Below are 14,360 nucleotides of genomic sequence, written 5' to 3' on the forward strand. Positions count from 1 at the left end.
ACCGCTCTCAGCCAATCAAACGCCTCTAAAAACTATAAGCGCTTAATCATTCCTTTGGCCAAGGCTCTCCACGCCATCTTGTCAGGTTTACGCTCTGTCTCGTCTTACGCTTTTTTCGGCTGTTCAGCGTATCCTTTTGGCCTTATTTTGTTGCATGCGGCTTGTGTTTATTGTATTCTTACATTCTGTGTACTCGATTCGACTCGGCACCCTCGATTCGTTCGATTTTTTCTGCCTCTAAGTCGATCCTGTCTTTCCTTTCTCTGTTGGGGGTCGGATTTTCGCTGGGTGCCTAAGCGCAGGTTCCATGCCTCGTGTGCCATACCACGAAGGCAGGGAATCATGATGCTGGGATTGAGACTCGGTAAGAGACTCTCCCAGGCCCGGAGCTCATGATTCCTCCCGATACGGACCGCGGCGATGCGTCGTTAGACGCTGATCGCGGAGGCGACGTTCGTACCAGTAAAACGGTCATGAAGGGGACCGGGGGGAAAGAGGTACGAGCGTCGCCTCCCGAGGTGTCCCAGCGCGAGGCAGGGAGAAGGGTGAATGGCAAGTCATCTCCGTGCTGTGGGGACTCGCAGCTAGGCGCGGACTCCCGAGGGGAGGCCGCGCCCGGCCATTACCCGGGTCCCCACTCGGAGACGGCCCTCGCGTGCCCCATTGTTGTTCCCCCTCCTCCCTTCTCTGTCGACCCCCCTCCCCCACCTCCTTTTGGGGGGGGGAGAAAAATTTGGTTCCGGGGGGGGATCTCTACTTTGCCCACCCCGGGCCAAGCCACCCCAGTCTCCCCACGGGAGGGGATTCGGGGCGCGTGGCAACCTGCTCTGCAGGTCTTCCTGCTATCCGGCCGGTCTCCCCTGCTGGGGGAGGCCCGTGCGTGTCAGGCGGTTCCGGGCAGTCAGCCCGCTCGTCTTCGGGCGGGACTGACACCCAAGTCGGACCTGACCTCCCTCCGACTTGGCCAGGTTGTTCCCTTTATGGAGGTCAATGCACCAGTGACCCTTGGGGTTTGGGTCACAGTATGGCTGGTGCCCACGGGTAGTTACCCCCATTCTACCCGTACTGGGGCGCATCTAGGGTGCACACTGGGTTGCCGGGAGCACCAAGGGCCAGCCCCTTGTCTGCTCCCCACCGGACCCAACCCAGCACATCTCACAGGGTGACACACACAGCCCCGACAAGTGGGATCGACTTCTTGTCGGTCAGGTCGAGCTCCTCGACCAATATTGCCACTCTGTCCACAAATCGGGCCTCTGTCAACCCACAGATGACCACCACGGTCACAACGGCCTCCTTGTCAGGACCGACAGCTGCTCAGGGGCCCTACTCGGCCCGGCGGAGCCGGCAGTCCCCACCTGCCCAGCCCTCGGTCCTACAGTGAGATGAGTGGGTGTTTGTCCCCACACAGCACTCGTGGGTCACTCTTGCATCCAGGGACGCCCTCTTTGAAAAGGTGTGGCACCCACCATCCCAAGCATGGTTGGACCTACGGTCCACACGCTCCCCACCCGCTTCAGGTGTCAAGGACATAACAGTGGCGGCCATGGTCCCGGCTCGGGATCGTCCCAGCTCATCCCGCTGGGCTGACCACAGCTCACAGGACGCCCCAGTGGGTACATCCACTTGGGATGGCACCCAGCAGGGGATGGACTGCGAACAAGAGTGGGAGCCCCTGTCTTCGGATGAGGACGAACAAGCAGATGAGCACTCTTCGCCCACATCCCAGGGGGGACAGATTGAGCCCGTGCCTCCCTAGGGACCAGCCTGAACCAAACTCGGACTTTGCCGAGCTCGAACTGACCCTCCCCAATAGGGCCACGTATGCCGAATCAGTCCCTCAGGCTACTTTGTTACCCTTGACCCTCCTTACGCCATGTGACTCTAACTCCAGAACCACAAGGCAACTCAGAGTGCCAGAAATGGTGCAGGTATGGCTTATTAAGTCAGCCCGCACTGTCAGGGGTGCTGCTTCCATCCCTCCTCCAGGCAGGGAGTCCCTCTCTGCCCCGGGCGCCTTTTCCCCGGGAAAGTTTCTTAAAGATTCCTCCAAGGGAGGGTTGTGGTCCTGGTACACACAGGACCACCCTGCCTACAGCGGAGCAGAGCCCTCCGCACAGGACAGGATGTTGGTCTCACAGCGCACCACCTTCCCCACTTCAGCTAACCTATCCTTTAAAACGTTAGCAGAGTGGGACAAATTGGCCCGCTGCTGCCCCCTCGAGGTTTCCACGGCGTACACCTTCGACACGTTCCTTCACAGGGCCAATGAGCTGTGGGAACAGTGTCCAGTTAATCAGGACAAGGGGTCTCCTTCCTCTGTCCCGCCGGGCCTCTTCACCGACCAGAGGTTACACGCTTTTGGCAATAGGGTAGCATCTGGTCTCACGGCAGCTGCAGACACAGCTACCAGTCTTCACTTCAATACTGTGCTAGCGCGGCGTGATGCCATTTTCAGCCTCTCTAACATTCCTGTGGAGGAGAGGGCTGCCCTGTGGTCCATCCCAGCACAGCAGCACTCCCTCTTCGGCCAGTTCCCGCCCCATTTTGTCAGCCACAGGGCAGAGACAAACAGGGAGGTGGCCTCATATTTGGCCCACACCTCTCATGGGCTCCAGGGTTCTATGCCATTGAAGAGACTGGCCACCAGGGCCCCTCCATATACCACGCCGCCTGTCAAGGCAGCGTGTGCCGAATCAGTGGCAGAGGAATAAACCACCTTAGGTCTGTCCAAGCCGACCGGCCATGCCCAAGGCCAGAAGGCAGCACCCCCAATGACTGGGCCCCGATTCAGCACCGCCAGTCGTTCAGCCCCTCCAAGTAGGAAACTTGTCCCGGCATGCACATCAGTGGTGTGCTCTGGGACTCAACGACGGGATTATGTCGGTGCTAGAGTCTGGGTACATGCTGTCTTGGGTGGAGGATCTCCCCCCTCTAAAGATCCACTCCTCCTCCTTAGGTGCCCAGCTCGACGGAGCAGGAGAGCGTCCTAGAAAAAGAGATATCGCACCCACTCCTCATGGGGCTATATCTCAACTCTCGGACCCGGGCCCCGGTTTTTACGGCTGGTTGTTGGTGATTCCAAAGGTCTCGGGAGGGTGGAGACCAGTTTTGAACTTGTCCCCCCTCAACAAATTCCTCCCCAAAATCAAATTCAAGATGGACACACAGGCACAGATTCGGGAGACCATCCAACAAGGTGATTGGCCTACCTCTATCGATCTGGAAGATGCTTATTTTCATATACTCATCCATTCGGCATCCCGTCGGTACCTGAGGTTCGTGTGGAGGGACAAGGGGTTCCAGTTCCCGGCCCTCCCATTTGGTCTGTCCCTTGCCCCTTTCCTGTCTACCAAGGTGGTGCGGGAATTGGTGTCCATCGTCCGCTCGGAATCCATTTGTCTCTGTGAGTACCTGGACGACTTGCTTATCCTGGCCCAGTCGCAGGCCCTGTGCCTGAGTCATACGGCCAGACTTCTAGACCTTTGCTCCCAACTGGGCTTCCTCATGGACCAGCAGATATGCGATCTGTCCCCATGTCAGTCCTTCGACTTCTTAGGGATGAGATTCGACATGCGGTCTATGATAGTCTCTCTGGCGCCAGATCACTGGGACCGTCTGGCAGGCCTCCTCAGCCACTGGCGCCACTCCTCCCAAGATACAGTGCAGACACTTTCTTCCCTCTTGGGCATGATGGAGTCCACGGCACCTCTCATTCCCCTGGACAGGGTTCTCAAGCGCCCTCTCCAGAGGGCACTGAGGTTACGCCGGTCCCAGAGCACTCAGCCATGGGATACCCAGATATGTCTGGGCGAGTGTTTCCTCGAGGTGAGATCAGAGTGGTTAATCACCCCCTTTGGACACAGGGGGTGCCCTTAGCCCCACCTACTCTTCAGGTGGCACTCTTCACAGACGCCTCCTCCCTGGGCTGGGGAGCCCACATGGACTCACTCTATGCAGCAGGGACTTGGTCCCCGGAGGAGCGCCTATGCCACATCAATGTTCTGGAACTGGAGGCAGTTCGCAGGACTCTCCTGCACTTCATGGGGGAGGCCACTGGCAAGACCATCCGCTTGTTCACGGACAAGACGACGGTCGCATGTTATGTGAACAAATGGGGGGAGCGCACTCGGCAGACCTCTCAATGCGGACTGAGGCTCTCCTCCGTTTGGTGCCACAGCAAGGGCATTGCACTTTCAGCGAGACACTGAGCAGGAAAAACCAACTTCTTGGCAGATGCTCTTAGCAGGTCCAAGAGTGTCATGCGCACAGAGTGCACCCTGGACAAGGACAGCCTTCAGGGGGTGTGGGAACAGTGGTTTCGGCCGATGGTGGACCTTGTTCAACAAGAGACTTCCCACTTCCGTGTCTTCGGTTGCCGACCCAGAAGCGTGGGCAGTGGATGCTCTCTCTCTAGATTGGAGCAGTCTGATTGCCTCCGCGTTTCTTCCCTTTCCATTTCTGTCCAAGGTGATACGGAAAGACAGATTGGAACACCCGCAGCTGATCCTCATTGCGCCGAAATGGCCAGCCCAGACCTGGTTTCCGGACCTTCAGTCCCTGACACATGTTCCCACCCCTGGAACTTGAAACCAAATCTCATCTGCTGAGGCAGCCTCGCTCGGGCACTCCGCATTCCAATCCTCAACTGCTCCACCAGCACGCATGGCTGCTGTGCGGTCGGAACTGTCAGCATCACCATTGAAGTCCTCGACCCCTCGGTCGGCCTCTGTGTCGGCTGCGCTGACCCAGGGGTCTGCCTCCTCTGACCTCCTCTCCATAGTCACCAGAGCAGGAGGCAGGGAACGGAGACTTTGTATGACTTTCGCGGGAAGATATGGTTGCGGTGGTGTACAGCTCAGGGCATTACCCCTACGAACCTTACGAGCATGCAGCTGGCCAACTTTCTGGCTCTCTGCTCCTCGGTTCATCCTGTCTGCTAGTTCTGTGCGAGGGTACAGGTCTGCCTTCTGTACCACAATGCAAACAGCTAGGTGGTTCCGCCTTTGAAGCGGATTGCCTGCTCAGAGAGGTGGCTAGGGGTGCCCCTCTGAAGGAAGCTAGAGACCCCAGAAGAGTGCCCCTCTGGGACTTGTTCCTGGTGCTGGATTTCATTCGAAAACAGCCCTTCCTACCATTGGGGACTATTCCTTTTGACATCCTCACCCTCAAGACCACTTTCCTTCTGTGGCTGCCCACAGGCAGTCGTAGAAGTGAGCTGCATGGGCTTAGTGGAATGCCACAAGATCTGGCCTTCCACAGAGATGGTTCCATCACTATTCGTTTCCTTCCAGAGTTTCTGGCTAAGAACCAAGACCCTGAGGTTCCTTCCCCCTCTCCGAGGGTCAGACCTTTGTCTGATATTCTTGCCCAAGATGATGAGGATAGGCACCTGTCCTGTTCGGTGTCTCAAATATTATTGGGATAGGTCTCGCCATAGGCGTTCTTCTCAGAGGTGTCTGCTCATCTCCCTCAATGAGAATTACAAGAAAGACATTGCTGCAGGCACCATTTCCCGCCAGGTTTCCCAAGTCATTCGTAGAGCCTACTCTCATGCACACAGGGATATCAGCTGTCTTCATCCCAGGGCACATGAAGTGCGGGCCATAGCTACTTCGGCTGCTTTCCAGCACTCAGTGCCAACGCAGCATGTCTTGGAGGCAGCCTTCTGGCCGTCTGAGAATCCCTTCATCAACTTCTACCTCAGGAATTTCCGTATGACCAGGGCTGACGGTTCCAAGGGGATTTCCTTTGTCGCGGCTAACACTGCCGTCTCAGTTACAAGGGCTCCCCATATGAACCAGTAGGCGTTGCCCTCCTCCATTTGCTTTAAATTCTGCATCAGTTTGACATGGTACAGTATATGACACCAAAAGGAGGAGTTTGTATTATACTCCATGTTTGGTGTTAAATATACTTACCATGTCAAACTCGAATGCCCGCCCGTCCGTCCCCGCGTCTCCGCCGTGGTTCTCATGGGGCATTTTTGTTCATGGCCATGGAATGATTAAGCGCTTATAGTTTTTAGAGGCGTTTGATTGGCTGAGAGCGGTGGGCCCGTCTTTTCACTGTTAGCCGCGCGAAATTTGGCCAAGCAGAGCAAACCAATAGGCCTAGTTTGCATCAGTTTGACATGGTAAGTATATTTAACACCAAACATGGAGTATAATACAAACTCCTCCTGTTTGTTATTTGATATTTCTCTCTCTTTACCCCTTCACTTTCCTAATCATGTATATAAATTTACTGAAGTTACAGTGTATTTGTTGTCTTGTCTGTACTTTGAAGCATAGTCTGGACAAAAAGGCCTTTTCCAGTCTTGAATAAAAGCTTTGTTTCCCATTTCTAATGCCATTGTTGCTGTATGTACATCAGACCTGCCTCTAGTATTATGATTCATTTGTAGTTTCTACGATTCAAGTTTCCGACTACAGCACCCAGTAAAGAAAAACTACAATTTTGCTGACCACAAAATCTAATGAACCACACACACACACACACACACACACACACACACACAAGGTGTGTGAGTGCATACAGTTAAAACCAAGAATTTATGACTGAAGATAAACTTTTGTAGCAATTGTCAGTGCCTTTTTTTTTTTTTTTTGACTCTCATATTGCTGAGATTACATCAATCAACTCAATCAACACTGCTTCCACAGTTCATGGCAGCAGTTAGTATATATTGTTCAGATCAGGGATCTATAGCTGACGTTTCGGATATTTGTCGGCTGTACCTGCATTTAGTATTATGTTCTTTTCAAATGCAGGTGTGGCCTCTGTCTGTCATTTGGACCTCAGTAGGTTTCACTAGCACTAATTTTTGATCACACACACACACAAATGTGCCACACAAACAGCCACATACACACACATACACAGATCCACACCCAGCACACTTTTTGCAACAATTACTTTGTAGCACAGAAGTGCAGCACAACAAAAACTTTGTTGCAGATAGTGTGAACCTGGACTGGGTCAGATGATGCATGCCCTGATACTGCAATGCACTGAAACACTGACTTGTCTGCAGTTAATGTTTAGATCTGGATCTAAAGATTCTTTACAATCATAATATATTTTCTTCAAATGCTCTTAGGGACTCTGTCTCTTAATTTGGATGGTGGCACACACACACACACACACACACACACACACACACACACACACACTCTCTCTCTCTCTCTCTCTCTCTCTCTGTCTCTCTCACACACACACACACACACACACACACACACACACACACACACACACAGAATTGCATTGAAAACAACATACATGCCTGCACATAAACTTTCTCTCTTGCATACACAGAGTTACATGGAAAACATGCACACACACACACACACACACACACACACACACACACACACACACACACACACACACACAGTGTTTTATTGAAAGCAATACATATACATGCACACAAATACACCCTCTTTTTCCCCATCCTCACCTCTCACCACATATGCAGTCATACATAAACATTCTTTCTCTCTCTCTATGTCTCTCTCTCTCTGTTTATATCTCTCAAATAAATAAATAAATTTGGCTGTACATAGGTATAGATACAAAAAAGTGAAAGAATCTGATTTGATTTGTCCTATGTGTAAACGTTCAAAAGAAGATGAAGTTCATTTTGTTCTTTGTTGTGAAGTACTGAAAGAAATCAGAAACTTTTATTCGACCCAGATACTATCGACAACCTTGTCTCTTCAAATTGGTTCTATTGTTGTCTTGTACTGACCATGATGTTGTGCGAAATTTGTCTCTGTTTTTCTACAAAGCATTTAGATACAGGGAAATTCTCACTTCTTAATGTTCCTGATTAACCTGATATATCCATAGCTGCATTGTTTTGATCTGCATGTCTTAAATGATATGATTATTGTCTGTTCACTTTCCCCTTCATGAGGGGCCTAGGCCTAAAATGAATAAACCATCTGAATCTGAATCTCTGTTTATGGATATAAACATAACCAGTTCAGTATAAGGGGGCTTTGCACTTACCCCACCAGGGACATCGACCCCACCAGGGACATCGCCTGATGCAGTCGCCATGATCCCCCCGCTCTGCATACAGATAAAAACCAAGAGAGAGAGAAAGGGAAAGCTGTGTCATGAAAAAAATAAATGATGGTTACATTCCATGTCAGCCATGTTGTGTTGGTTACTTTGTCACGTGTAGGTGCTCCTCTTTTTGTCTTTGTAGATTAGCGACTCTGCATGTGATTACTAAAAGCATCACTTGTGAATGACGATTAGCCCTAAATCATGTCTTGATTAGTACAAGGGAGAAGATGACCTGAAGAGCGTATTATAGGAAATGCTGACTCTTTCTGTAGTTCATATTTTTGAAGCTCTATGCGCTTTACAATAGCACTTAGTAAATGCATTTACTCAAACACCCCACACAAACATACACATACAATTAGATACGTGGATAAGACAATTAAAAGAGATCATTTCATAAAGTCAATCAAATAATGTATCAACTATCATATATAAAAAGTTAAAACTAGAAATATGGATAACAATAACAACAGTGAAAGTGTAGACAATTTATCAATGAATGATATGTATACTTACATAGGGCCTGTCCTCAGTCAGAGACCATGCTCTAAATGCTTTATTTATAAACACACTTACACAGTGTCATTTGCGCAACAGGCTGCCTACCTGGGTAAAGTCAAATGACATTTGCCATTGGGCACTAATTATTTGTTTTCTGTTTCATTCAATCAGGTTTCAGTCATGCACACATGCACATTCATACAGACATGTAGCATTTTTGATTTGACTGTTTTGATTGTAGTGGACATAATAACACTGTTTAAATCATGTTTTTTGTGTGTTTTATTATGAATCGATTGTTCTTATATTTTGGTGGTAAAGGAGACGTTGCCATCACTTGAAGCCCACTGCAACACATGGTGGACCTCTAGATCTGCACTAACAAACCAGTCGACAATGGGCTGAAAGAAACGATCTATTCAGTTTTTCTTTTTTGTTCATTCCAGTTAATTCAGTGTCCGCTGTAGAATATTTATATGCAGTAAACAAGTCCATGGTGTACTTAGTATTACTGTATATGTTCTGTCCATCCAGAATTTGTATTTCTTTCCTTTTAATTGTGAACAAGAAAAACAAGGTCATGTCTTCAAATACAACCTACCTCAGGTTGGCTTGTTGGCCGAACTCAGTGGGAAGCGTTTTTTTTTAATTTTCAGATTTTAGAAGAAACCTCAGTGAAATAAACTGTCAATGATTCAGAAAAAAACGGCTTCATTCAGGAGACTTACAACCTGTTATTGGTCTGACTGAAGATTTTTTTTCATACTGTGTTTGAGTCAAATTTGGTATTGGCAGACAAAGTATTTTCAGAGAAAATGGCAATGTTAAAGTTTACCATGGACACACACACACACACACACACACACACACACACACACACACACACACACAGATAACCAAACACCGGGTTAAAACAGACTCAGCTTTTTTACACAAGTGAGTCAAAAAAGTGCAGCAGTAATGTTATGTGACTGGGTTTTCTCTGTACATTCTGATAATGTCAAGAGTACCCTGAGAAGTGACATTGTTTCCTTTTGTCAGTGTTCTTGGATGGTTAACATGCAGTTGTGCCCTCCTGTCACCATGTGCTTAGCTCCCAACTGTGCCATTCTGTTAAGCCCATCCCCCACGGGGCATCAAGCAGCAAGTTTCACGCGACAAGCAGCAAGTTTAGCACAGCGCCCAGTGTGCAAGGTTTTCAGGCAGCAAGATCGCCGGGGCCACGCGTCGTGTTTCTTCGATAGGACTTGTCCTATTCCCTCGCGACAAAAGCGACAGATGTGCAACCAGTCACGAGACCCGCTCGTTTCACATGAGACATAGTTTGGAATCTATTTCAGCAAGTTTCAGCACGTGACTTTCCAAATATGGGGCGTGATGCATGATGCCTGGGGAGGTTTGTTGCACGTGTGTGAGCGACGCGCCTCGCTACAGGTTTCAGGCGTCCGCACGACAAATGTAGCGAGGCATCAAAAACTGATGCGTGGCCGACGCTGACGCCCCGTGGGCGATGGGCCGTAGCATATATTTTTGTACGAATGTCACAGTGTGTACAGTAGTGTTGCCTTTGTCAGTGTAGTCACCCATGTTTCTATGTGTACAGGTGGGCTCAGCTTCGCTCCTCCATGCTGCCCACCCTAATCATCCTGGAGCCTCTGTCAGAGTGTATTGTCATGGGGATAGCTGCCTCTTGGGCAGTGCAGTACCTCTTTGATTTCTCTGCCATGGGATACTTCCTGCTGCATGTCCTCCTCTGGTTCCTTTTGGATTACCTCATGTTTCGTACTGTCATGGTAAGTTTGTATGTCCATGTTGCTCACTTTCTGCCTTCTTGCATGAGTGTTTACTTCTGCTTCCTTTTTTTTCTTTTTTTTTTGGGGGGGGGGGGGGGGAGTCTACAACTTCCTATTTATTTCCCATTTTTAATGTGGTTTTTTTTTTCATTAAAAAACATTTTGTTTCCTTATTTGGTTTGAAAATGCAAAGTCCTTGGAAATTTACTTGATAGTTACTTGTTCTGTGCTTAGTTTGATCATCTGCAGTTGATTGTGGGAACTTGATTTGTATGTCACTATTTCTGAAGAGTTTGGGTTTGATTCAGGACACTATGGTCATGGATCATTTGACCCATACACCAAAAATAATAGGTCAGGATTTATAAACACCCTCCTTCTTGCTAACTCATCAGCCACTCACTCCATCCCCACTGCCCTTATTCTAAACTCCCCTCCTGGATTTTTTTTCATTTGAAAAGAAACAGCAAAAAACAAAGCAGAAAGAAAATTAGCATTTGGTGTCACATACTGTACCATGTCATACTGATGCAAACTAGGCCTATTAGTTTGCTCTGCTTGGCCAAATTTCGCGTGGCTAACAGTGAAAAAAAATGGTCTGCTCTTAGCCAATCAGATGTTTCTAAAAGCTACAAGCGCTGAATCATTCCTTTGGCCATGGCTGTCGACGCCATCTTGTCAGGTTTACGCTCAGTCTCATCTAACGCTGTTTTTGGCTATTAAGCATGTTCATTTGGCCATATTTTATTGCATGCAGCTTGATTTTATTGTATTCTTCCCTTCTGTGTGCTCGATTCGACTTAGGCCCCTCAAATCATACTTTTTCTCTGACTCTACTTTGCCCACCCCGGGCCAAGCCATCCCAGTATCTCCATGGGAGGGGATTCGGGGCATGTGGCCACCTGCTTTGCAGGTTTTCCGCTATCTGGCCAGTCTCCCCTGCTGGGGGAGGCACGCATGTGTCAGGCGGTTCCGGGCAGTCGGCCCGGCGGTCTTCTGGCGGGACTGACAACCAAGTCGAACCTGACTCCCTCCAACATGGCCATGTTTTTCCCTTCATGGAGGTCAAGGTGCCAGTGACTCTTGGGAGTGGGGTCACAGGATGGCTGGCACCCACGGGTGGTTTCCCCCATTCTGCCTGTACTGGGGTGCACCTATGGTGCACACTGGGTTGCCGGGAGGACCAAGGGCCAACCCCTCGTTCTCCCCCCCCCCCCCACCCCCCACCTCCCCTCCAGCCCTCAGTCCAACAGGGAGATGAGTGGGTGTTTGTCCCCTCACAGCACTCTTGGGTCCCTCTTGCATCCAGGGATGCCCTCACTGAGAAGGTGTGGCACCCGCCCACCCAAGCGTGGTTGGACCTACAGTCCAAGCACTCCCTGCCCTCTTCAGGTGTCAAGGAGGTAACAGGTGCAGGCTTGGACCCCACTCAGGATTGTCCCTGCTCATCTGGCTGGGCTGACCACAGCTCACAGGACGCCCCAGCGGGTACATCCACTTGGAATGAGGCCCAGCAGGGTATGGACTGGGAGCAAGAGTGGGAGCGTCTGTCTTCGGAGGAGGACAAGCAAGTGGATGAGCACTGTTTGCCCCCATCCCAGGGTGACAGATTGAGCCCACACCTCCCTAGGGACCAGCCTGAACCAAACTGGGACTTAGCCGAGCTCGAACTGACCCTCCTCAATCAGGTTACGCATGCTGAGTCTGTCCCTCAAGCCACTTTGTCACCCTTGGCCCTCCTCAGGCAATGTGACTAACTCTAGAACCACCAGACGGCTGAGAGTGCCAGAAATGGTGCAGGAATGGCTTGATAAGCTGGCTTGCATGGTCAGAGGTGCCGCTTCTATCCCTTCTCCAGGTAGGGAGTCTTTCTCTGCCCAGAGCGCCTTCCCCCAGTGTAAGTTCCTCAAAGACTCCTCCCATGGGGGGGTGTGGTACACACAGGACCACCCCACCTACATGGAAGCCGAGCCCTCCACACAGGACAGGATGCTGGTCCCACAGCGCAGTACCTTCCCCACCATGGCTAATCTCTCCTGAAAAACGTTAGCTAAGTGGGACAGATTGGCCTGCCGCGGCCTCCTCAAGGTTTCCACGGCATATACATTTTTCTACGCTTTCCTCCACAGGGCCAATGAGCTGTGGGAACAGCATCCTGTTAATCAAGACACGGGGTCGCCTTCTTCTGTCTCACCAGGCCTCTTCACAAACCAGAGGTTAAACACTTTTGGCAGTAGGGTAGCCTCTGGCCTGACAGTGGCTGCAGACACAGCTACCAGCCTTCACTTCAATACTGTGCTGGCTCAGTGTGATGCTGTTCTCCACCTCTCCAACATTCCATTAGAGAAGAGGGCAGCCTTACAGTCCATCCTGGCACACTCCCTCTTCGGCCAGTATGTGCCCCATTTCGTCAGCCACAGGGCAGAGATGAACAGGGAGGTGGCTTCATATTTAGCCCGCATCTCCCAGCCCACTTCCTCCCATGCTAAATTGGTCTGTGGTAATATCCTGTTCCCAAGCTAAGGGAGGTAACTCCATTCAAAACACACACTCACTTTAAACAATCATAACAAATAAAATATGACTTACCTTTTATTGTAAAAATGTTTTTAAAAAGCAGGAAGGGTGGCACTTTCACTGAGATACAAAACCAGTGTGACAAAATGCCATAAAACATTGAAAAAAAATATCAAAAGCTGACATCATTGGTTTCAACGCACATGTACACGCTTTATTCCTTTTGTCCTGGACCCATTTTCTCTGCAACAGGGCTTAACTAGTAACACTCAGATCCACCAATTTGCCACTGATAGGTACACAAAAGTTTAAAAATACAGTAACTGATATTTTTTGCTTTTTCTGACAATTTTTCCACAGGGCTAAGTGATTCAACGTTCACCAAGGTTTGCCAAGGAAAATTTTCTCACATGTCCCTGAATAAACACTTGGAAAAAAAAAAAGTTATGAGTTGTTTGAGAAGTAGTTTGAGAGTTGTTGTGAGAGAAAAAAAAGTGTGCTAACATTTATATGAGATTGATCGAGCCGCTGGCGAAACTCTGCGAAGCACTTCCCATTGCAGAGGTGAACCAGCAGACTACACAGCCAAACACAGCTTCCACACCTCGATCTGATGGAGCATGCTCTTCCTTTTTTTGGCACATCTTACAGTTTTTCTCCCTCCCTGGAAGACGTACGATGTTGTAGGTGAGTGGACTGGCGTTGGTCACACCTGCCTGACTGACTGACTGTGGTGGTGGGCATTTTCTTGAAACGTTGCCCTTACACAGAGCTTAAGAGTACACCAAATCTGAAGTCCAGATGTCGCAGACCCTTCTTTGACGGCGTGTTGGTGACCTTCCATATGATGAAGGCGTTGATCATGGCAGTCTGCAACAACCACGAGCAGATGTATCGCCACCAGCAGAGAGATGGGCGACCAACCGGGTAATACAATGCACATTGATCTGCCAGGTCAACACCCCCCATGCTTCTGTTGTAGACCAGAACAGGCTCAGGGACATCGACATCTTTCTTTCCACCTGGTGCTCTCCTCTTGTGCTTCCTCATGGCAGGCTGTGCGTTGGTGGACAGGATAGCAACAGGTCGCTTATCCCTCCACATTGTAGCTACCATGTTGCCGTCCTGTCTGAAGATGATGTCTCCCCTCTTCATCTTCTTCACGGTCACTGATGCAAGGTCTTTGGGCCAGCCTACCCTGTTGAGGCGTATGGTGGAGCACATGTAGGTGTCCCTCTTCTCCAGATCCTGGGCCAGCTTGACAGATGAGAAGTAATTATTGAAGAAGAGACGGTGGCCGACATCTGAAAACCTTGACGACTTGGTAACCAAACCCATGAGGCATAGGTGTAGAGGACCATCCCTGGTTGACATCGAAGTCCAGCAGATAGCCTGTCGGAGAGTCACTGCACACCACACCTTGATGCCCCAAGAAGTAGGTTTGCCTACATCAGAAAGAGAGATTGATTTACC

General features: G+C 49.8%; 1 protein-coding gene across 1 annotated transcript in view; it reads left to right on the forward strand.

The window, feature by feature from the left end:
• Positions 1–14,360, forward strand: part of LOC143288465 (ceramide glucosyltransferase-like) — a 90,897-nt gene that overhangs the window by 56,907 nt on the left and 19,630 nt on the right. Inside the window, exon 8 of the mRNA XM_076596986.1 lies at positions 10,181–10,370. Within this exon, the coding sequence (XP_076453101.1) occupies positions 10,181–10,370 (190 nt within the window). The remainder of the gene's footprint in view (positions 1–10,180; positions 10,371–14,360) is intronic.

Source organism: Babylonia areolata, chromosome 12 (genome assembly GCF_041734735.1).
Source record: "Babylonia areolata isolate BAREFJ2019XMU chromosome 12, ASM4173473v1, whole genome shotgun sequence".
In the NCBI taxonomy this organism is placed as follows: domain Eukaryota; kingdom Metazoa; phylum Mollusca; class Gastropoda; order Neogastropoda; family Buccinidae; genus Babylonia; species Babylonia areolata.